This window comes from Miscanthus floridulus, chromosome 6 (assembly GCF_019320115.1).
Source record: "Miscanthus floridulus cultivar M001 chromosome 6, ASM1932011v1, whole genome shotgun sequence".
NCBI lineage: Eukaryota > Viridiplantae > Streptophyta > Magnoliopsida > Poales > Poaceae > Miscanthus > Miscanthus floridulus.
Window position 1 is genome coordinate 113,091,081 of NC_089585.1, and position 24,671 is coordinate 113,115,751.

Below are 24,671 nucleotides of genomic sequence, written 5' to 3' on the forward strand. Positions count from 1 at the left end.
CTGACGGTACCTTCCTACAGGCGTGCATGGTATGGTCCTCAGTATTATGGTTGACTTGAGTGCCCTGCCTTATCTACGTGCGTAGTTATGAAGGAGCAGCACATAGACGTCGAGTGAGGCAGACCTAGCCCCTAGATGTTGGGTGAGGTGGAGCCAGCCCTCAGATGTCAGGCGAGGTAGGGCTAGTCTCTAGACGTCGGGCGAGGCGGAGCTGACCCTTGGGGGTCAGGTGAGATGGAGTCTGCCCTTAGACATCGGGCGAGGTAGAGCCAGTCCTCAGGAGTTAGCTTGAGGTAGGGCCCATGGTCTCGGTGGACGGACGAGGAGTGACTTGGCAAACGGTGTAGTCATGCTCTTGATCATACAAATGAATCAATGTTGATGGTCATTAGTTCCTCCACTTGGGTACCCTAATATTGGTCCCCGACAGTAGCCCTCGAGCCCCCGGGCGATCCGAGTAGAATTGCCTAGGGGATTTTTGACTTACCAGCGGGTGTGCGTGAGCACACCCAGTGGGTGTAGCCTTCGAGCTTGCGGAGGAGTAGGATACTCATTCAGAGGGTTTTCTAAAAGAGAGGATTCTGAGAGCCCTAGCCCTCTATTGTTGCCCATGGCACGCCCTGAAGATGGTGATTTTTTCTTTGCTGAGGTCAGTCCCTTCGCGGGTATGGTCATGAGATTTGATGGTTGTTCTAGCCAGATAGGTCAATTGGGATCCGGCCAGGGTCAGCTAGGCTAAGACTTAATCATGGGCTAAGACTCCCATGAAGCTCATGTGCCTGAGTTTTGGCTGCTCGCGGGCCCATCCTTTGTCATAAGGGTGCCTTGGGACGGCCATCAAAACCATTGATGGGCTAGCCCTCATACTCCTGGGCCTAGGTGGGCTAGAGGAATGCTTTTTGACCTGTATCCCTTTTGCTGGTAAAGAGTCCTGGTCTGCCCAGAGAGGCGAAACGTCCAGCGTGCCTTCGGAGGGAAAGGATAGAGATTGCGAGCGCATATCCCATGATGTTATGTGGTGGCGGATCATGGCAGGCACAGAGATCCAGGTGGACGGTCACCTTTCTCACATTTGTTGCCTCTATAAAACCAAAGGGTTCACCCCTAGGGTTTCATACTTTGCCTCCTTGCCTTTGCATCTACAACCTTCGCTGCCAATCGCCTAAGCCTCCCGCATTCGAGTCTCAACCATCATCAAATTCACATCCACCCACTCCAATCCTCCAATGGAGCCATGGTGTCGCTTTGATATCACCATCCAGTGCCTGGAGGGCCTTGTTCACCGTGGTCTTCTTTGCGCGTGGACTATCATCGAGGAGTGGCGGCTGCCCGGCGATGAGGATGTGCCGTCACTGCCCGATGGCTATGTCGTGTCCTTCACTCACTTCCACGAGCAGGGATTCACCACCCTCGCCCACAAGTTCCTTCGGGGATTGCTGCACTACTACAAGGTAGAGCTGCAGCACCTTAATCCCAACGGAATCTAGCACATTGCAGCATTCGTCAACCTGTGTGAGGGATTCCTAGGGATTAGTCCCCACTTTGACCTATGGCGGTACTTCTTCACCGTCACCCTCCTGAAGAAGCAGGAGAAGAAGCAGCAGCTGAATGTGCCGATGGGATGCGCCGGCATTCAGCTCCGCAACAACCAGGTCAGTGAGTACCCGCCGATGCATATGTCAACCTTCAACAAGGGGTGGCATTCGCATTGGTTCTATGTCAAGAATGACGTAGCCGCCCCTTGCCAGAGTTCACCGGGCACCTCATCGAAGAGGTCCCGGGCTCATGGAGGAAGTGGGGAGTCTCGGAGAAAGACAAGAAGAGAATCCAAGACCATTTCACCGCCATCCGAATCCTGAAGAAGAGGGGCATGAAGGGGTCAGGGATCATCGGTGCCTGCCACATGTGGAGGGTGGCGCCCTGATGAGGCACGTGCTTCCCCTGCACATGATGGCGCCCGGGGCATCACTCGATGGGACAGCGCTTGCCGAGGGAGCGCTCTCCCCCTCCAAAGTGGTGCAGCGCATTAAGGAGGCGATGGAGCCTCCATGGGATGATGCCGGCATTGTCCTAGACTTTGTGTATCCAGTGCCAGGCACCCCCAATGTGGCCAGAACTAGGGTACATTGTCTTCGTAAGTTTTCTTACCTCGTGCCTCCTTTTTAATTAAACTCTCAACCTCTTGATGCTAATATTGAGATAGGGGGACCAGCCAAAGAGACTCATCCTTATGGATCACCCGGTTCCACTGCTAAAGGACCCATCCGTGATGGTGGCCAACCATGCCGTGGTCGAGCGATAGCGGAAGGCGAAGGATGACGAGAGGAGGAAGAAGCAACAGAAGCTGCGAGCATGGGAGCGAGGGGTGGATACAGACAGTGATGATGTTGACGACGATGAAGACGATGAGGTAGTTTCCGACACCGAGTGGGATGACCTGGAGAGCATGGATATGCTGAAAGGTATCACTTGTCCTTGTAAGGACCCTTCCCATTCCATGCAGGGGGAGGTGAGTCCATGAGACCAGAGGAGGTGGGCCGGATCATTGGCCCATCCTTAGAACCTGCAGGGGTGAGCGGTTCTACCACCACGCCTGAGGTGCAAACGGAGGGGAGCGGCCCCATCACCATGCCTCAAGAGCCAGTGGGGTCAGGTGGATCTGCCGCGATGCCCCAAGAGCCAGCGAGGGTGGGTGAATCCTCCACCGCTCCCAAGGTGCCAAGGGAGGGTGGTGGCTCCATCGCCGTGCCCCTAGGTGCAAGAGAGGCGAGCCCCTCGTCTAGGGACCAGGGGGCGTGCACAAAATGGCCCCGTCCTAAGGAGGTGGAGCAGGGACTTAGGAGTTCATCCCCCAAACATATCCAACACCCAACAGCGCCAATGTAAGTCCTCAACTTCTCTATTTTTCTCTATTTTTAGCGTGACTTATGCCTTTTCTTTTCTTGCAGCGTCTAGAGGTGGCGCAATCCTTTGTCGATGGCACCACAGAAGAGCATCGCCCTTTGGGTGAGGCGGGAGCCATCGGCTATCGTCGCACCAGACTTAGGCAGGAGCAGCGCCGCCGACGTTGCTACCTTGTCAGCCAGTCAAGCACCGCTCATAGTGGTTCCCGTGCCCTCAGCGGGATAGGTGGACGAGGGGACTCAATGGACGCCCTCGAAGGTCATTACGTAGCCGGCGATGGAGGTGATCCCGCTGTAGGCGATGGGGCGGACAGAGCTACTAGTCATGCATGTGGCGTCGGCCATGGTGGACGTGATGCTGCCCATCGAGGCCCCACCGATGTAGGCAGGGGTGGTAGTGGCTACGATGGGTGGGCCGTAGCTGGACGCCACCGTGGCGGCGCCTGAGGCAGTGGTGCAATCTGTGCCACTATCGACCCAAGTGACGGCGCCCGACGTGGGCCGGACTATAACACCCTAGGTGTTAGGCTTGCATAATTTGACTTACATTGCATGAGCATGAGCATCAAGCATTCCTATTTAAGCTTTTACATTTGAAACATGTGATTGAAACATATGAAACATGTTTGTTATTTTATGTTTCCTTGTATATATGTATATGATCATGAGTGAATACATATAAATGGTTGATGTGAGTCACTAAAACATCTTAGCTACACTTAGGATGACTAATGGAACATTGTTCATGAAGATCACTTTGTCTAATCAAGTCCTTAAGTGATGCTATGTATGTTGACCTAGAAAGTGAAATGTGTAACCAATGTATGAAGTGTTTGTGTGACCTTATGCATAGCTTAAACATGTTTAGAATGTCATTATGAACAACTTTGATATTCATGGCTAGGGTGAATTTGGTCGCTAAGTCATAGTTCAAGTGTTAGTCATCATTTAAATGTAGTGGGTTTGACCTAGTTTGAACGATATGATAGAGACTTTGCATGGATGTGTGCACTAAAGTAAAGTTGTAGCATTTGATGAGAGGAACAACTTTTATTTTTGGGTCATGAGCTAGTTATGTGCATAGCTTAGTATTTTTGAGCTCACAAGATTCGACACTTTGTTGTTTTTCAAAATCAAAAATTTTGCTAAGTCATTTTCGACTGACAGTGTGACGAGCTCAACTTTAGGCTAATTTTACTCCCTAACTATTACGAATTAGGAGAAGGTTTCTTAAACATTATTGTAGCTGGTACTTAGGGCTACAAGTTTTGTTCACATTGTTTGCACTAATAATCTACGGATTAGGAGTTTCAATGCCGCCAAATCGTGTCGTTAGGCCGGTTTTTAGACCCTGATGGATGCCGTGTCGTGCCGGTTCGTGGCCAACCGGCCACAGACCATGGCCGCCATGTGGCTACCATTAGCCGATGCCTGGACCACGATGCCGTGTGCTGGCAGCTGATATCTGCATGCCCCACGCCCCATTTCCACGCACCCGAGCTCACTCACTCGCCTCCTCGCTCTCTTTGGCGAGCGCGCTCTTTGGCTCACCGCGCTCGCCATCGCCATCGCAGCTGCTCCACCGAGCCCGCGCATGCTCACTGTTGCCCCATTCTCGAATCGGATACACTCAAAGCTCTGCCTCGCTCTGCTCTACCCTTCCCACCTTGCAGCGCTCATAGTCTTGCCTTTGGTAAGCCGCATTTCACATTGCGCCACCGCGGGTGCATCCCTGTCGGAGCTCCGCCATGGCCGCCATCGTGGCCATGTTTCCTCGATGCACCTCATGCTTCTATATTACCTGTCCTAGAATTGTCTTTGAGCCATAGTACTTGAGTACCACACTGATCCCATGTTACTGTGCGGTTCCGCTAGAACATGCCACCGGCACCGCCATAGTCGCCATGCCCGCCGTGGCATGCGAGCTTGCCGCAGGGCAGCTTCCCCACCTTTGTGTCCCCCTTTCATGAGCACCGAACTGAGCAACCATAGGTTTAGTTGTTGGCATGATAGAGACCCTTGTGTCGCCACCGTTTAGCCAGAACGGCGACCTTGTCGTTGTGCTCTGTGCGTCGCCGTGCAGCGGTGTGTGTGGCCAAGCTCAACCATAGCACCCACAGCGTCCTAGTCGCCTCCTTAAGATTCGTTTGACCTCCTCGTAGACTAGTAAGCCATCGCTTTGCTGGGCCTTGGCCAGAGTTGGCTGGTGTATCGCTGCGCCATCACCGCTGTTCGCCATGGTCGTCGGTGAGGAGCTTCCGTGCTTCTTTCGGCCAAGCAAAGACCACCACCAGGTGCGGGCGGATGAGTAGATCATGTAGGTGTTGTCACTACCGCTGGCGAGCTCACCGTCGGTGAGAAACCACCGGCCAGACGTCTCCTCTATTTCTGTCTCACTGGCATGTGGGGTCCGGCTGGTGCCGGGTCCCAGTTATCAGTGACTCAGCTTAGGAAGATAGTTCATTTATTTTCAGATCTGGATGCAATCTTTGAAAAATGATGAGTGGAGTTGTAGATGTCCATTTTTGGTGAACTAAATTTTGTTGTGCTCCTTATAAAGTGTAGTGTTTTGTAAAAATATGAAATGTACAGTTTCTGATATTTTTATTGGTGATTTCAATGTATTTAAATAAATGCTTTTTGAATATTTACAATCTTGTAAATTAGATATCTTGAACTAGAAATATGATAAAATTGTGATTCCAATTTTGTGAGTTTTGTATTGACATGATCTAGCTCAGAAAAATAATAAGCTTCCTTTAAATTTGATTTAAATATGGTCTTTCTATTCATTTATTAATAAATGACATTTTCTAAGGAAAGTTGTAGGGATAAAAATATGTAATGTATTGCTACGCAAATTTTTGTACAGTAGTATGGCACTAATATGAAGCTAGGAAAAATATATAATCTGTTGCTTGACACTTTTCTATAGGATTTACAATTTTCACTAAATTAACCCTTGCTAGCTTATCATTTTTGCATAGGATGTTATACATGTGCAAATGGTACAAAAGTTTCACAATAGCCTATTATGAGCATTAGGAGTCTACTGTAATTTTTTGAGAATTTATTGTGCACATTTAGTGTATGTTTATTATTTACCCTAATTATTTAATTAAATTAATAAAGGCATTTAAGTAATTAAATTGGGGTTCACCATGATGTTTTCTATGATTCTTGTGAGGCATAGTAACTGTTGATGTTCATAGTAAGGTGTAGAAGCCATTGATTGTATGTAACTAACTAATTATCACTTTATAATTCAAATACAAGGCTGCATGTATAGTTTTGATTGTGTGGATGATTTCATATGGATAATGGCCTTTGCTGTAAAACTTGTTAATAACAAAGTTGTAGATAACTTACTATCTACCTTGTGTTAAATTTTCAGTCATAGGACTTAGGGTTTTAGAGTTCTAGCTGTTACAAGTTTGCTGTCCGAAATATTTACTTTCTAGACAGATTTGATTGAATGATTTATTTGCCCCATATAACTATTGAATCACAGTAAGAGTCTTAAAAGAGAGTTGTAGAAAATTTGTTAAGCTTTCCAGAATATCCACAACCATATGATTTTAATGTATATAACTCCAGTTATGAGTAAAACAAGTACCTGCTATTTTGTGGTGTAGTAAATGAATTGTTGAAGTGTTGATTAAGTAATCAAGAAGAGATATGCACTTACTCAGTAAAATGTGATGCACTTGTTATTACTTAACACCATGCTATTAAAAATACTTACAAGAATGCATTCATCATGTGTCATCATACTATACTTATTAGCATGTATGCATTCGCAATATCTTATGCCATATTCATGCATATAGGATCGACAGAGGAAATAACGTTGCTAGAATTCAATGAATGAGAGAAAGGGGATCAGTAGGAGCTTCCTCAAGCCGTAGCTCCCAAAGAAGAGGAGCAGACCCTAGAAGAGCTTCTGGAGTGCCCTAACCACCGCCCCACTTCCTTTCTGAAAGGCAAGCCCCGGAGCATTCTAAGTCTCCTAGTGTTTTACAAAATACTACTTGAGTCCTTTATGACTGATGCATTAGGTTATAAGAGATGACTGGAAATACTTGATGCATGGAACTACCTTATCCAGATATATACACCTTAACCTTGTGTAGGTCTAGGATCGAATATATACTTAGCCATGCTTAGATCGGTAGAAGTCGGGTGATTTCCTGTCACCTACGAGATATTGGTGGATACCAAAGCATGGTTGGCTATATTTGTTATCATGGAAAAGAACCATGGGGTAATGTAAATGGAGGTCGAACAGAGTCTATGGCAGGTTGACTCATATGATTCCGTCTGTGCCGATTAAAGACCGTACCATTGTTGGCACTTCTGACAAGATTGAACACATGCCTATCACTTAGCTGGCCGAATAACTCGTTTCGACCGCGAAGTCGAGTAGCTCAACTCAAGCCGAGCCTCGCTCTCTAAGAGTGCGCACTTTGGAGGGTAGTAAGGATGTGCGAGGAGCTAGATGTGAGCCCAAGGGTAGGCTGGGCCTGAACGTCCTGGCAGTTGGTTGTCCCTGATTGTGTGGCGCTGGGCGAACCCATGAAATGTGTACTTAAGTTGTACCAAAGGTGACCTAAGGTGACCGTTGATCTGGCCTGCCTAGGTTTGTGTTAGGAATAAATATCCAGCTGGTTGAAATCGATTCAAATCGCCGTCTCTCCCGAATAGTGAGAAACTTGGCTAGCTCCAATATCATAGTAATTGTATTATGGAATATGATGGTTTGGATAAACATAGAATTACTATACTTGCTATGGTTACTATTGTATGCTCCTAAAATGATGTATCACATGTTTGGCACATGATAGTTGCTAATCTAGAGATGGATAGTTATAATTAATTTGATAATAGAACTATAACTGTATAACTGAGTTAATCGCTTTTTATGCAAAATGTTGTCAAGCTACCTCCACTTATACAGCCTTGTATAATCCTTGGAGTCAATTTATTTTTGGTTTATGACGGGTAAGTCTAGCTGAGTACCTTCTCATACTCAGGGTTTTATTCCCCTTGTTGCAGATGGCACAGTATATCATGGATATTGCAAGAGTTGCTTCTATCCCGCTGTGGATGAGGAGTAAGCCTTGGGCAGGCTTCTTTACTAATCCCTCTATATGCTTTTGTGGACTATGACAGTATGTTGGCACTGTATTAAACTATGTTGGCAAATGCTACTTTTGAACTTAATTTGCTTCCGCTATTATCTATCAAACTTAGTTTGTAATAACTTTATTTCATACTCTGATGATGGAAAAGTATTTGTGAACTTTATGTAATATGTGACATGTATGTTGAATCATGTACGATCTTGGTTGTAAGTGGATCATTTATCGAGACCCGTCATGGTACTCGATAGACTACAGGGTTTATATGGGCTTAAGTATGACAGTGCGACCACTTGCGGGTTGCCATTGTACTTGTGCTCTTATAAATTGGTCGGTTCTGCGACACGGACGGAGGGGGGATGCGGCTAAGGGGCCCTCGAATGTTGGGGCAATGGTAGAGAGGACCGGCAGGGAGCCACTCCTAGCCTTAATGTTGGGGGGCAGATGCTCACCTGCGTGAGATGAGTCCCTGCTCCGGTGGGTGAATCCGTAGGACTCATCGTCGACACTCTTTACCCTCGATGGTGCTTGTCGGTGCAGAAAGTGACCAACACGTAAATATTTGTAGTTTTGCCATACATTGTGATTGGAGGTGGCCTAGCACTCAATGACACAGGGTTTATACTGGTTCAGGCAACGTGCCCTATGTCCAGTTTGAGTCGGTTAGTGACTTTATTCCTGAGCCTAGGTGCTCGAAGTCTACAATGGGGTGTGAGTCTGCGTAGACTCCACAACCACCGGTGGCTATCCTGGAGCATTTGCCATAGCGCACTCCCAGGATGGATGGTGGCGGGGTGCCATGTCATCGATGCTGGAACTGTGGCTCTTGCCCTCATCATCCGGTAGTTCATGGAAAGTGGCAGGAGCGTAGCCTACCATTCCCATGAATTCTGATGCGAGGGGGAAGGCGCCAGCATCCTTCGGAGCCCCCGAGCATACGCATCCATGGAGGACGTGAGGACGTAGGGGAACCAATCATATGGTGTTTGTGGCATGTCCGATATGGTCCCTCCGGATGATCGGTGGGAGATAGTAAATAAAGAGTAAATAATAGTATGCATATTACATACAGTGGGGTTTGAGCAGAGAGTTTGCTCAGAATGAAGCGCAGATGCCGCATTATTGAAGTCGTGCCTCTCGAAGTCCATGGAGGGCGCCCCTCCGATGGGTGCTAGGACGTGAGCCTCCTCGTGGAGGTGTAGTACGCTGAGCCGGTCGGCGATGAAGTCTAGGTTTTCAAAGAGGAAGGCCTGGGATGGCTCGAAGACGGGTGGAACCCGCATCCCAAATGGTGGGGGAGCAGGAAACACGAGCGTGCCAAGGCGAATCATATCGCCTGAGCCCACCACGGTGAGGGTGGCAGAAAAGTGGGTCATCCGATGACCAAAAAGTGTTGGACATACAATGTCTTCCCCATGGACGGTGCCAACTATCAGTGTAGAAAGTGATCAACACATAAATATTTATAGTTTTGTCGTACATTGTGATCGGAGGTGGCCTAGCACTCAATGACACAGGTTTTATACTAGTTCAGGCAACGTGTCCTATGTCCAGTTTGAGTCAGTCGGTGACTTTATTCCTGAGCCTAGGTGCTTGAAGTCTATAGTGGGGTTACAAATGAGAAGGAGAAAGATGGGGTGTACAAGAGGTCCAGTCGGCTCAGGTCAGAAGGTTCGATAGCGATAGGAGCTCCGCTATGAGCTAAGTGTTCAAGTGTGCACTAGAGGTCCAAACCTGGCGGTTTTGTGGTTGTGAGCTAGTGAACTTGATTGATCTAATTAATCTAAAGGGACTGAGCTTAAATCAACTTGGTCTATTAGGAGAGAGTGCATCCCCTTTTATAGATGAAGGGGATGGCCTTACAGGTGAGAGGAAGGGAGTACAAATGCTTCTAAGCCTTATTGCCCACGTCGATGGGTATAAGATGATGGTAGGCGCCCACAACACTATTGGATGTCAGATGCACATGGGAGGTTCCATCGTCTTGTTTGGGTATGGAAAATGCCGGTACCTGCATACATTGTTGATGCCCAAAGGTATGTGAGGAGTTTCACCATGTGCGCTCGGTACGGTAAATCCTGGTGCACACAACACTGTCAATGCCCAGAGGCATGTGGGGGAGCCTTACTGTATGGGAGTTTAATGGTGCCCATAATACTGTAGGGGAAATGTAGGCGCCTACAACACTATTTGTGTTAGGGCGGTTGCAGAGTATTGTTCCTGCTAGTGTACAGGGTATGGTCCCTGGTATCATGGTTTGACTTGTGCACCTTGCCCTGCTTTCTCTGTGCGTTGCCTGATCCTTTCTGAGAGGGCGTCCCTGATCGGTTAGTCCCAGTTGTCTCTAGTCGTGCCAGTCGTAGAAGAGCAGCGAGTAGGGTTTTTGTGCTTCGGCCAGGCCTTCTAGTTGGAGAGGCTGTCCGACGGTGACTAGAGACTGAAATGAGCGCTCCGGTCAGAGAGGTGGGCTAGAGTCAGAAAGTAGGTGTCGTTCCTCTTTGGCCGGGCCTTCTAGTCGGTGATCGGATCACCGTTCTGGCCTATCGTTCCGATACTTGGGTCGGCCCATGAGTTGTGTGTTGTCAGTTTGGGCCGAGTCCTGGCGTGGAAGCCGGTCCCTGAGGGACCCTGAGTTTATGAACCCGACAGTGCTGCTGAGAGCATGGAGCGGGAGAGTCTCGATGAGGGGATTGCGGCCATGCTGGAAGCTCTGAATCATGCCAGGGGCGCCCTACGCGACGTCGTCATTCCCATCAGCCAGGTATTCACTTAATCTAGCCTCTCGCTCTCTTCTTTCTTCATGTATTTTTATGTTCTGACCACCATCCTTTTTCAGTCTCTTATCGCTCATAGCTGAGAGAAATCCTAGTTCCTTCGCAAGCATAAGGAGGACTAGGACCACCTCATCAATGAGGCACGGTCACATGGGACATGACCGCCTAGCTCCAATAGAGGGTGGCTGAGTTGACTCCCTTTGCCAAGGAGGTGGGTACTCTCTGGCTATGGGAGGCTGAGGCCCATCGAGATGAGGAGGAGGCCGAGAAGGCGTTTGAGGAACTATCGGCGAGGGCACAGCAGGATGAGGAGGAGGCTGCTAGAGTCCAAAAGGAGTGGGACGAGCTACTCTAGAGGGATGCCAAGGCCCAGCAGTGGATCCTCGACCTCCTGGCTAAGGTGGAGAAGGAGCGGGAGCTCAAGCTAGGAGCTGAGGAGAGGTTCACAACCCTTCAACAGAGGGCAAACCTGGATGCTGAAGCGGTTGCTCGGCTATGCAAGGAGCGAGACAAGCCACACCAAACCATGGAGAGGCTCCACTCAGAGCACGGCACGACCCACGGGGAGCATGACCAGGCCATCCGAGAGCACAATGAGACACAGTAGAGGATCAGCTCCCTCCAGGCCAAGCTCGGAACCATGGCAACCCGAAGGATAGAGGCCAAAAGCATCTCTGCCGAGCTAGCCACAAAGCTTGCTAAGGCATGGAGGGGCCTTCAGGCAGAGAGTGATGATCATGATCTCCTACGTGCTGCCCTTGGAGTGGTCTGCGATGACCTAGAGGTGGCATGGCCAGAGGGGACTAGCTCGCGTGCGGCCCATGTCGTAGAAATCATGCTACGAGTGCACCAGCTCGAGAGGGAAGACCTTCACTCTAGGATCACCCAAGCCTTTGCCATCGCCCACTCTCATTATGCGAACAGTAATGACTTGGAGACAATGAGCCTTGCCTTTGCCCCTAGCTATGAAGCCTCTGAGCTGGATGAGATAGAGACGGCGGTGGCACCTCTCGCGCGGGACCTGGCGAATAAAGTTGTAGACATAGTTCTCCCCCGGAGGGGGTAGTTAGTCATATAGGTCGGATGAAACACTTATTGTAATCTATGAACGAGCACCGACTTTTATGTATCAAAAACAATTTTGTAACTTTGTTTTATTTAATTGAACTCGTTTTCTTCCCTTTTTATATGTGAAAGAAGGGCTCATTCTGCCCCCTTTATTCATTAAGACCATAGGGCTCGAGGTGTAAGAGGAAAAACTTCGATCACGCTGGTGAGCAAATACACCGTAGCCTCCGAGGAGTTGTTTTTTTGTAGTTCAACCAGGCATGCCTAGTTATTTGTTTTTGCAAACTTTGCCACTAGGCTTAACATAAGGAAGAGGTCTGACACGACGACTATTTCAGAAAAGGTGTATTTATACCTGTATCAGCCCCCGAGTGAGATCTGACCCTTTGCTGTTGCTGGGGTTGGATGTCACTAAAAATTGAGGAGAGGATAGCGAAATTTTAGGAGAATGCGTCTCTTGTATTCGCATGTACCCTCTCCCTAGGATCTTAGCTATCATTCTACGACCATGCGTTAGGTCTCCTTATAAGTCCTTCCTTCCTCGAGCCCCACGCGTGGCGGGGATTCGGTCAAGGGTCAGCTCATTTTTGTGACTGTCGCCCCGTCCATAGTTTCCGCAACTAGAGGGGTTGAGTTAACGTTACTTGCCTTGGTGGCTCAAGTGACATGCATGGTGAGCTTGCTAACAGGTATGTTCAAATGGAATCTGGTTCCGTCGCTTGTGACGGGGTCGGTAAAGCCCTCGTGTGGTATTCCATTGCTCCTTAACCCGCCTTCCAATAGATCCCCCCTCAATGAGGATTCAATGGGCTCAGCTAGAGGCTAGGATCAAACGAGAAGGTTGAGATGACCTTGTCCGCTTCTAAGCAGGATGGGCATAGGCCGCTAAGGCTCATCTGTGTTTCCCCCTGGCTTTTGTTGGACGCGAGGCAGCCTTAGGCCCTTTGCAAGCTGGCCTTTGAACCTCGGTCTCTCGATCTAGGATCAGGCGGCTCGAGCCCCTGAGTCCCTTGGGGTTCGATAGGGGTCGGTCGTGTTTCATGTGTCACCCCGTCCTCGGTTTTTGCAACTAGAGGGGCTGAGCGAATGACACTTGCCTCGATGGCTCGAGTGTCGCACTCAGTGAGCTCACTAATGGGCATGTTCGAGTGGAATCTAGGTTTGTCATCCACTGACGGGGTCGGTAGAGCCCTCATGTGGCATTCCACTACTTCTTAACCCGCCTCCCAGCAGATGCCCGAGTCGTTCGATAGGCTCGGGTGGCCCATTGGCCTCTCCTCGATGGAGATTCTGTGGGCTTGGCTTGAGGTTAGAATCAAACAAGAAAGGTCGAGATGTCCCTGTCCGCTTCTGAGTGGGGTCGAGCAAGGCCGCTGGGGCTCATCTCGGTTTTTCTCCCCGAGCTCTATTTGACTTGAGGCGGCCTCGAGCCCTTCGCGGGCCGGCCTTCGAACCTTGGTTGGTTGCCGCTCATATCAAATGAGACGACTACCGCTTCATGATGCGACACGAAGTGTTGTGATGCAGCAATCGCATATGCAATACTTGGATGTATGAGATAAGTGTATGAATGATTGTATAAAGAAATAGCGAGGGTCGGTAATGTTACCTCGATGGCATGAGTGACGGGTTCTGGGAGTTCTTACCAGATATGTCCATGCAGGGGTCTGGGTCCAACGTTCATGATGGAACCGGTGTAACTGGCATGAGCCTCCCATTCTTCCGTATTTGTCATTTAGCAGTGGCCTGAGCCGTTTGATTGATTTGGGTGACCTGACAGCCTCTCCTTGATAGAGATTCCGTAGGTAGGCCCCTCCAAATCCTTCCCAAGAAGGTGGAGGTTAAGGTTTGGTGTGCGGAGACAAGCACTCTAATCATGCTGGTGGATAAAAAACGCCATAGCCACTAGGGCATAGGGTCCTAGCGGTCCGACCAGACTTACTCAAAGTTTGCGCCCACACACCGTGCCTCTAGTTTTGTAAACATAAGGAGGGGCCAAGCAAAGAGAATGTCTAGCAAATAGACACCCTTGCTAGCCCCTGAGCAATTCTCGACCCACTACCGTTGCTGGGGTCGAAGGCTCGGTAATGAAATTAATATGTAAAGTAAGTAAGTTAGGATGCTTATCTTTTGGCAGCGGTCTTTAGCCATCTGATCGACCTAGGCACCGGTTTTACCTCAATGGTAAGAGTGATGGGTTCGAAAAGCCTCCCTCAGATATGAGCGTGATCCTGTCTACTCCTTATCCACTTCTCATTAGTGGCCAAGCCGTCCTATCGACTCGTGTTACCTATCGAGACAAGATTTCCCTATGGAAATAGAGGATGAGAGCGTCCCGTGCAAAAATTTAGTTAGGCAGATAAGCCAAGAGTCAATTTTGTGCAAAAATGGACGAGCTCTTTATTATAGTAAGCAGCCTTTTAACTCTTCTCTCTCTTTTTGTAAAAGAGGTTTAGTGCATTCTAACCCTTCCCATAGTTAAGGTCATAAAAGCTTAGAGTGCGGGTGAGCCAATTCTGATTATGCTAGTGAGCAAAGACACCATAGCCGCTAAGGCGTAGGTATCCCATAGTCTAACCAGTTATACTCATAGCTTGTTCCCATAAACCTAGCTCCTAAGTCCTAAAAAAGAGGGGTAGGCATAGAAAATGTTTGTAGGATAAATGTACTCATATCAGCCCCCAAGTGAGGCCCGACCCCTTGCTGTTGCTAGGGTCAGATGTCACAAAGGATCGGGGAGTTTTGATAACAAAACTAATAAGGAAAAGTGTGCATTTATTAGTGGTAAAAGCAACGTAGCTGCTCGATGTTCTAGGCGTTGGTGAAGATTTCACCATCGATGTTCTTGAGCTTGTAGGCGCCTGGACGGAGCACCTCCACAACTACGTATGGTCCCTCCCATGCCGGGGAGAGCTTGTGGCAGTCCTTGTTGCTCTATACGAGGTAGAGAACCAGGTCCCCGATGTTGAAGGCTTGGCCCCACACTCATCGGCTGTGGTACCGTCGCAACACCTATTGGTACTTGGCCGAGTGGAGGAGGGCGATATTGTGGGCTTCGTCCAACTAGTCCATGGCATCCTCGTGGGATGCCTTGGCTCCCTGTTCGTCATATGCCCTGATCCTTGGTGCTCCATAGTCGAGGTCGGTTGGGAGGACGGCCTCGGAACTATAAACCATGAAGAATGGTGTGTAGCCGGTGACTCGACTGGGGGTTGTCCTCAAGCTCCAGAGTACTAAAGGAAGTTCAGCGACCCAACGTGCGCCAAATTTGTTCAACTGGTTGAAGATCCTAGGCTTGAGGCCCTATAGGACCATGCTGTTTGCGTGTTCTACCTGCCCGTTCATCTAGAGGTGCGCTACGGAGGCCCAGTCGACATGGATGTGATGTTCATCACAAAATCAGAGGAATTTCTTGCTAGTGAACTGCGTGTCGTTGTCCATGATGATGGAGTTCGGGACCCTGAAGCGATGGATGATGTCGAGGAAGAACAGTACGGCCTACTCAGATTTGATTGTGGAAATCGGTCGAGCTTCTATCCACTTTGTAAACTTGTCTATGGTGACAAGCAAGTGGGTGTAGCCCTCGGGCGCCTTTTTGAGTGGTCCAACCAGATCAAGTCCCCAGACTACGAACAGCCAGGTGATGGGGATCGTCTGGAGTGCTTGGGCCAGTAGGTGAGTCTACCGAGCGTAGTACTAGCACCCTTCGCAGGTGCGTACAATTTGCTCAGCATCGGCTACCATGGTAGGCTAGTAGATGTCCTATCGGAACACATTTCTGACCAGGGTTCTAGGCACAGCATGGTGACCACAAACCCCACCATGGATATCGCTCAGCAAACGCTTCCCATATTCGAAGGGGATGCAGCGCTGTAGGATCCTGGTGTGGCTTCGCTTGTGGAGTTCGCCCTCCATAAGAACAAAGAACTTGGCGTGACGTGCGAGTCATTGAGCCTCCATCCTATCCACTGGTAGTGTGTCACAGAGGAGGTAGTTAAGGTAGAGCATTCTCCAGTCGACCAAAGGGTCAGGCTCTATCGCTGGGTCCTCTTCATGCTCCATGACCTCAGAGCCAGATGTAGCCGATGATTGGTCAGCCCCAGGGTCGGGATTGGATGAACCGCCACCACCTTGCTCTGACTCCTCATAGCGAACTAAGGGCTTGTGCTGGTCACTGGCAAAGACACCCATTGGCACCGGCTCTCGACCGAATGCTGCTTTCACAAGCACATCAGCCACCTCATTGAGATGCCTCGGGATGTGGTTGAGCTCAAGGCCAACGAACTTGTCCTCCAACTGGTGGACTTCTCGACAGTACGCGATCATCTTGATGTCATGGCAGTTTGACTCCTTCATGACCTGGTTGATGACCAGCTGGGAATCTCCTCGAACGTCGAGGCATCAGATGTCCAACTCGATGGCAATGCGTAGGCTGTTGATGAGCGCCTCATATTCGGCCATATTATTGGAAGAGGGGAAATGTAGACGGAACATGTACCTCATGCGTACCCCAAGGGGTGACACGAAGACTAGTACTCTTGATCGATGACCGTTGGTGGCATTTGGACCTCGGTCCATTCCGCGATGAAATCAGCGAACACATAGGACTTGATGGCCGTCCTAGAGGCATACGCAATGCCCTGACCCATCAGCTCAAGCACCCATTTCGCGGTTCTTCCCATGGCATCCTAGTTTTGGACAACCTCACTGAGGGGGAAGGACGTCACGAGCGTCACTGGATGTGACTCAAAGTAGTGGCGTAGCTTCCTCCTAGTGATGAGGACAGAGTACAGAAGCTTCTAGATTTGGGGTAGAGGGTCTTTGAGTCTGATAGGACCTCGCTGATGAAGTACACAGGGCGTTGTACTTTGAGAGCGTGCTCCTCTTCTTCCTGCTCTACTACCAGGGTGGCGCTAACCACTTGTGTGGTGGCCGCGATGTAGAGTAGAAGGGGCTCTCCCTCGGTTGGAGGAACCAGGATCGAGGCCTTTGTCAGGAGCTGCTTAACCATGTCAAGTGCTTCCTAGGCCTCAGATGTCCATTCAAAGTGTTTGGCCTTCTTTAGAAGTTGATAAAGGGGGAGACCTCGTTTACCGAGGCGTGAGATGATGCGGCTGAGTGCGGCAAGGCACCCCGTAACCCGTTGTACCCCCTTAATATTCTGAATCAGGCCCATCCTTGTGATGGTTGAGATCTTCTCTGGGTTGGCTTCAATGCCACGCTCGGAAACGATGAAACCAAGCAACATGCCCCTCGAGACCCCGAAAACACACTTCTCGGGATTAAGTTTGATGTCGTTCGCTCAGAGTTTTGCAAAGGTCTGCTCAAGATCGGCTATGAGGTGGTCAACCCATTTGGATTTGACCACGATGTCGTCAATGTAGGCCTCAATGGTCCGTCTGATGAGGTTTCCGAAGCACTTGAGCATACAACACTGGTATGTAGCCCCATCGTTCTTCAGACCGAATGGCATTGTGACGTAGCAGAACAATCCAAAGGGGGTGATGAAAGATGTCGTGAGCTGGTCGAACTCTTCATCGCAATTTGATGGTACCCGGAGTACGCATCAAGGAAGCAGAGGGTTTCGCACCCCGAGATAGAGTCAACTATCTGGTCTATGCGCGGCAAAGGAAACGGATCCTTTGGGCATGCTTTGTTGAGACCCATATAGTCAACACACATCCTCCATTTCCCACTCTTCTTTCGTACAAGAATGGGATTGGCTAACCGCTCTAGGTGGTACACTTCTTTGATGAATCAGGCCACCAAAAGCTTTGTTATCTCCTCGCCGATGGTCCTGTGTTTCCCCTCATCAAAGCGACGTAGGCATTGTTTTACCGGCTTGGAGCCTAGGCGGATCTTTAAGGCGTGCTCGACGAGTTCCCTCGGAATGCCTGGCATGTCTGAGGGTTTCCATGCGAAGATGTCTTTGTTGGCGCGGAGGAAGTCGACAAGTGTGCTTTCCTATTCAAAGGAAAGCGTGGTACCAATGCGCACCATTTTGCCCTCGGTGCTCCCAAGGTCTACGAGGACTTCTTTGGAGCCCTTAACTGGCTCGAAGGACCCGATCGACCGCTTAGGGTCGGGTGCTTCTTCGGTGACCTCCTTTCTGAGGCCACGAGCTCTGCAGAGGCGATGATTGCTGTGGCGTGATCGCAGTACTCAACCTCGTACTCATAGGCGCGCTGAAAGGAGGTGCCGACGGTGATGATCCCACCTGGGCCTGGTATCTTTAGTTTTAGGTAGGTGTAGTTGGGGACGGCCATAAACTTCATGTAGCATGGTTGCCCCAGGATGGCATGGTAGGTTTCGTGGAACCCAACCACTTCAAAGGTGAGGGTTTCAGTCCAATTGTTGGGTGGACCCTCGAAGGTGATGGGTAGATCGAGCTGCCCAAGCGGCAAGGCTTGCTTTCCAGGCACGACACCGTGGAAAGGCGCTCTGGTCAGCAGGACGTGCGCTTGGTCGATGCCCATGGCGTCAAGCATCTCGACGTATAGGATGTTGAGGCCGCTGTCCTCATCCATCAGTACCTTGGTGAGGTGCTTCGTACCGATTATCGGGTCGACCACGTGTGGATATCTCCCCGGTTGTAGGACGCTCTCCGGGTGGTCGGTCCGATCGAAGGTTATGGCGGATTCTGATCACCGGAGGAAGGCGAGTGTGGCCAGTTCGGTCGCATAGACCTTGTGGCGTGTGATCTTCTGGCGATGCTTGGAGCTGTAGGCCTCCGATCCTCCGAAGATCATGAGGCAACCATCCGGTGTTGGAAAGCTGTCATCCTTCTCCTCGGCGTCGTCTATGGTGGGGTCAGGGTCCTTTCTGTGCTCCCCTTTGTCGGAGCCTCTGAACAAGAACCGCCGCATGAGGCTACAGTCCTTGTATAGATGCTTAACTAGGAAAGCATGGTTTGGGCATGACCCCTCGAGTAGTTTTTTAAAATGGTTTGGAGTGCCCTCCACGGGCTTCCAACCACCCCTCCGGTCAGTGGCGGCCATGAACGATCCCTCGCGCCGTTGCTTCTTGTTCTTCTTTTTAGCGGGACGATTGGAGGTGCCTTCACCAGCGTCCTCGTCTTGCCTCACCTTGCCATTGAGGCGATCGAAGATGGCTCCGACCACTTCTTTGCCCGAGGCATGGCTAGTGGCGATGTCCAGGCGTTCCTTGGTGGTTCACGGGCCCTTACGTCCTAGCTTGTGAACCAGAGACTCGCAGGTGGTCCCGGACAGGAAAGCTCCTATAACATCAGCGTCGGCGATGTTAGGGAGCTCGTTGCATTGCTGGGAGAAGCACCGGATGTACCCACAGAGGGTTTCTCCGACCTTCTGCCGATAGTTCTTGAGGTCCCATGGGTTTACAGGACGCTTGTATGTGCCCTAGAAGTTTTCCACGAAGATCTCCTTCAAGTCTTCCCAACTTTGGATTCTAATGGACGGAAGGTGATCCAACCAGGTTCTTGCCGAATCAGCCAGAAACAATAGAAGGTTGCAGATAATAAAGTCATCATTATCCGCACCACCGGCTTGGCAGGCAAGCCAATAGTCTTCAAGCCATAGTTTGTGGTTTGTTTCCCCAGAGTACTTCAGGATATTGGTTGGTGGTCGGTACCTTGGCGGGAAAGCGGCGTTGAGGATGTGTCGGCCAAAGGCCTGAGGCCCCGGCAAGCCGGGGCTCGGGCTTCGGTCCTCGCCGCTATAATAGCGTCCACCACGAGGGTGATAGTTGCATTTGGCTCTCTCTCTCTCTCTCTCTCTCTCTCTCTCGGGTCGTCGTAGGCGCATCTGCGGGCGTTGAGGGTGTTGTCCGCGTCACGGTTGTGGCCGAGATGCTAATGCACCGGGACCGTAGTGTGCTACCTACTTCCTTGTGGTTCCTGTTGGACTGACACGTCCCTGCCGGGACGCTCCAAGGGCATGTGTTGCCTAGCAGCGAGCTCGCGTCGCCGAGACAACGGCGTGGTGGAAAGGGAAGAAGAGCCACGATCGAGTAGTGGATCTCCACGCCCAGCTCCGGGTACCCCACCTGCCGGTGCACGCCGGTGCATGCAGTAGGCGTAGTGGACGTTAGCCTGCTGGTAGAAGCTGCGAGGGTCCGACTCAGGCAGCGCCTTCATCAGCGCCACGGCGCGCACGTACTTGGCCATGTACTCGGCGCCGACCACCTGCACTGGCCTCCGCGTCCGGAGCGGCTCGGCCGGGTCTGGGAACCTGAAGTTGATGGGATCCGACGCGGACGTCGGCGGGCAGCACTGGAAAGGCGGGAGCGCGTGTGGTGGGAACTCGCCATTGACGCACAGCTGGTCGGTCACAATGGGCCGTGCTCCCCTCCCCTGCCGCCGCCGGTCCTAGCTATTGGCGTCGTTGCCCTGCGACAATAATGGAGCCTCGGAGGCGTCACCGGCGCAGGAGAGGAGGTACGCGTCGAGGCCGGTGGCGGCGAGGATGCTTCTTGACAGCGAGTGTGCGCATGGGTCCGTGGCGAGAGGGAGCAAGGTGGTAGCGGAGGCGGCGAAGGCGCAGAAGAGAATGATGCGGAGTGTGAGCTGAGCACCATTTCTACTACTGCCCGCCATGGCGTTTGCGTTCTCGTTCGTTGCTCCTGGCGCAGCTTGCACTGGCGTAAACAACTAGCCATGGATACATATAGGGGGAAAATTTTTCTGCAGCGGCGCCCATGAGGTAAAGAAAGCGAAACGTATTTAGAATTAGAAGTTTCATTCATTTATGTGGCTGCAATCTGCGAACCACGTATACGTATCCTATCCGTGGTTCTGGCTTGTGCCAACGCGCTTGGGCATTGGTCGGTCGCATTCCCACTGCATGCATCGGCCTGGGCCCTGCTGCGCTATTTCTGGAGGCCGGCCGACCTGCTCTGGGCAACATCAGCCACGACCAACACGTGCGGTTCTCCCTTTCTTTTTTATATGGTCTTAAAACGTTGTGAAAAGTCTGAACCCCGCCAATTATTGGGTAGTTCGATTTAGCTTCTCCAAATATAAAACCAACCAAGTGTTTCAAACCGTTCCATTTACCTCCCTGGGTGGCTTGCCTCCCTGAGTGGCTTTGAATGTGGTTTTTAGCGCCACCTTAAAAGTAAATAAGACTTTCACAAAATTTTAGAGAGGTCGATTAAAATTTATAAAAATTGTAGACACGAGTTTTCAAAAAAAATATCCAAATATTTTCTAGAATAATATGCATTTAAAGTAAAATCTGATTTAATATTAGAAAATTCATATAAATTTTGATTTAACTTAGAAAAATATGAAACTAGCTTTTTATTTTTCCTATAATCAAGTTCTACCTTTTTTCTTTCTTAGTTAGAATTATTTGAATCTTATATGGTCTTCTAAAATTTGAAACTAGCTAGATATGAAATGAAGGATGCAAACAAAAGACAAATTCTTGCGGATCGTAGCCTGAATTATTGCAAACTGAAAAAAAAGAGCTTAACCATCGAGACATGCATAGGATGGTTCAAATAAAAAAATACAATTCAAGCTTTGATTGCACATTAACAACATTTACCATGTGCTTTAATTTTGTAGTTGTGTTGTCTTCTTTAGGGAACACCACATCGATGGCATGTGCAGAATGGTTGGACCACTAGCAGCAGCTGGCATAAGACTTCTCAGGGCATGTACAGCCCACATACAGCGGCTCTCTATAAGTTTTTGGAATTTACAACACAGACATCTAATTAGACAACTGGTATAACCTATAAACAACTGTTGTCTATTTAGATATCAATAAGTTATTTAATGCTTGAATATAATCATGATCAATTATAAAGGGGCTCTTGTGTTCTTGCCCCTACTTTGTTGTGAAATTGTGATTTTGCCCTCTCTAACTTTGTGATTTTATCCTTAACTGTTCACAAGTCAACGCGATTTTGCCCCTGGTCAACGGCGTTGACCAGGGGCAAAATCGCGTTGACTTGTGAACAGTTAAGGGTAAAATCACAAAGTTAGAAAAACAAGGGCAAAATCACAATTGCACATCTATGTAAGGGGCAAGAACACCATTTTCCTAATTATAAATATCATTCCTATATACCATTGTGTCGCTAGTTGATACAAAATAGATTATTCATCATTACAAAATAGACTAAACAAAAAGTAAAATGATTATCATTACACCTTTTTTAAACCATCAAATATTTATATTTTTACATATATAATGTGAAAGGTGTGTGTTCCCCTAAAAAGGAACCAGATTGCATAAATTAACAAACAAAAGATACGATTTCTGCAACATGCATCCCAGTAGAGCGAGGATCTTAGACAGTGCAAATTGCAAAGAATAAGCCCTTGTTTAGTTCCACCCCAATTTCTAAAAAGTTGCTACAGTACCTGTCACATCGAATGTTTATGGCCCGTGCATGGAGCATTAAATGTAGACGAAAAGAAAAACTAATTGCACAGTTTGGTGGGAAATTGCGAGACGAACGTTTTGAGCCTAATTAGTCCATGTTTAAACACTATTTGTCAAATAAAAACGAACGTGCTACAGTAACCCCAAAATCCAAATTCATGGAACTAAACAAGGGCTAAGATACGCTAGTGTATACTTCTAGGATTTTTTATTTTTAATCTTTTTTTATTTAATGTTTTAATAATAATAGTTCCTTTTTTTTGAATCTAAGCCTTTTGGCTGTCGTGACCGAATATCGTTGTCGCGTCACATGCAATGGCGTGGCAACATCTGTCACGTTAGATGGCGTTTTCAACGTGGAAAACGCTGTCACGCCACTCCCGCTGGCGTGACAGTTCTGCTCTGTCGTGCCACCGGGAGTGACGTGACAAGACAAAATCTTTAAAAAATCATAACTCTTTGATACGACGTCGGATGAAGATGAAAATTGTAGTTCTCAATGAGATCTACAACTTTGTTTTTTTTTTTGTGTTTTTCGTTTGAGGATGTTAAGAAGATAAAAAAATAATATAAAATTTCATGAGCATAATAACCGCGTACTAGTACTTGTCGTATTAGAAAAATAATATCATTTTTGTATGTTGTCAAATGAAGATACTTTATACATAAAAGTTGTAGGTCTCAACGAAATCTACAACTTTGTAGTTTTGAGTTTTAATATTTAGAGTCATTATGATGCTCAAAAAAATAATATAAAATTTCAGGAGTATAATAACCACACACTAGTACTTGTCGCATTAGAAAAATAATATTTTTTTGTATGCTGTCAAATGAAGATACTTTTTGCACCAAAGTTGTAACCCTCGATAAAATCTACAACTTTATAGTTTTGGGTTTTAACATTTGGACTCGTTAAGATGCTCAAAAAAATAATACAAAATTTCAGTATCATAATAATCACGTACTAGCGTCTGTCGTATTAGAAAAATAATATCGTTTATTTATCGTGTCAAAAGAAGGTACATTTTATATCAAATTTAGAGCTCTCAATGATGTCTACAACTTTCATTTAAAAAGTATTTTTATGTGACATCAAATAATAAATATACGATTTTTCTAAAAGATAAGCTTTGTACATAATTAATATGCTGCTAAAACTTTATATTAATTATTAGAGTATGTTAACGATCTCAAATATGAAAACTCAAAACTATAAACTTGTAGATCTCACTGAGAACTACAATTTTGATATAAAATGTATCTTCATTTGACACCATACAAAAATAATATTATTTTTTAAATGCGGCAAGCACCGGTACGCGATTATTATGGTGCTGAAATTTTATATTATTTTTTTGAGCATCTTAACGTCCTCAAACGAAAAAAAACTTAAAACTTAAAAGTTGTAGATCTCATCGAGGTCTATAATTTTCATATAAAAATCATCTTCATCCGATGTCGTATTGAAGAGTTATGATTTTTTGAAAATTCAGTCTTACCACGTCACTCTTGGTAGCTTGACAAAATAATACTATGATGCCACCGTGGCGTGACAAGACTTTTCCACGTCAGAAACACGGTCGAACATTGCAGATGATGCCACGCCACATGTGTTGACGTGACAGCGTTGTTTGGTCATGCCAGCACGACGGGTGCGACAAAGGGGTCAGATCTGATTTGTTTGGAACGGTTATTATTAAAATGTTGAATAAAAATGATTAAAAATAAAAATTCTCCATACTTCTACAGCATGTCGATCTGCAGAAACAAATTCTCTGTACTTCTACAGAGCGCCGGATGGCCAACCCAAGCACGCCGGAGCAGGGCGCCGCCGGCGGCGCTCGCGACCGGCGGCCCGGCGACCCCCGCGTGTGGTGGCCTGACAACGCCCGTGGCTGCCCGGCGGCGCTCGCGTGTGGCGGCCAGCGGTGCTCGAGACCGACGGCCCAGCGACTCCCGCGCGTGGTGGCCTGAGTGCCGCAGTGGATCCCGCAACTCGTCGCCTAGAGACGACGCCCTGTGTAAAGCGCGGTGTCTTACGGCGAGTATACCTGGGAGCACGAGCCCGTTGCTGTCGTCTCGCGAGACGACGGCCTCGCCTTGGGAGCTACGCGCGAGGGTTCTTTCTGTAAAAATCACAAGATGCAGACGACGCAAACCGACGTGCTGTACATGCCCTCAGACTCTACACATCTACGACTTGGTCAACAGCATCCGGACGGATGCAACTTCTTCCTCATTCGTTATCACTAGTGTAGGTCTGCGCATGCACCGAGAGCACATGATCAAGTAGAAAGCCAGTTTGGATGGGCTCGGGATGCCGGACTTCGTATGTTTTCTAAAATCATGCTCTATATTCTTAACTTCGAAAAACATAGAGAATGATTTTAGAGAAAATATGGAGCTGGTTGC

The 24,671-nt window shown here is 48.4% G+C and overlaps 2 protein-coding genes and 1 pseudogene across 2 annotated transcripts; all 3 read right to left on the reverse strand.

Moving 5' to 3' along the window:
• Positions 1-15,831: 15,831 nt before the first annotated feature.
• Positions 15,832-16,242, reverse strand: LOC136461040 (uncharacterized). The gene has a single exon (XM_066460514.1). It carries the CDS (start codon positions 16,240-16,242, stop codon positions 15,832-15,834), a length of 411 nt encoding a protein of 136 aa, XP_066316611.1.
• A 1,667-nt stretch (positions 16,243-17,909) lies between these two features.
• Positions 17,910-18,413, reverse strand: LOC136461041 (uncharacterized). Its single transcript, XM_066460515.1, has one exon. The coding sequence runs from the start codon at positions 18,411-18,413 to the stop codon at positions 17,910-17,912; it is 504 nt and encodes a 167-aa protein (XP_066316612.1).
• A 1,067-nt stretch (positions 18,414-19,480) lies between these two features.
• On the reverse strand, positions 19,481-20,550 carry LOC136459108 (aureusidin synthase-like; annotated as a pseudogene).
• Positions 20,551-24,671: the final 4,121 nt, after the last annotated feature.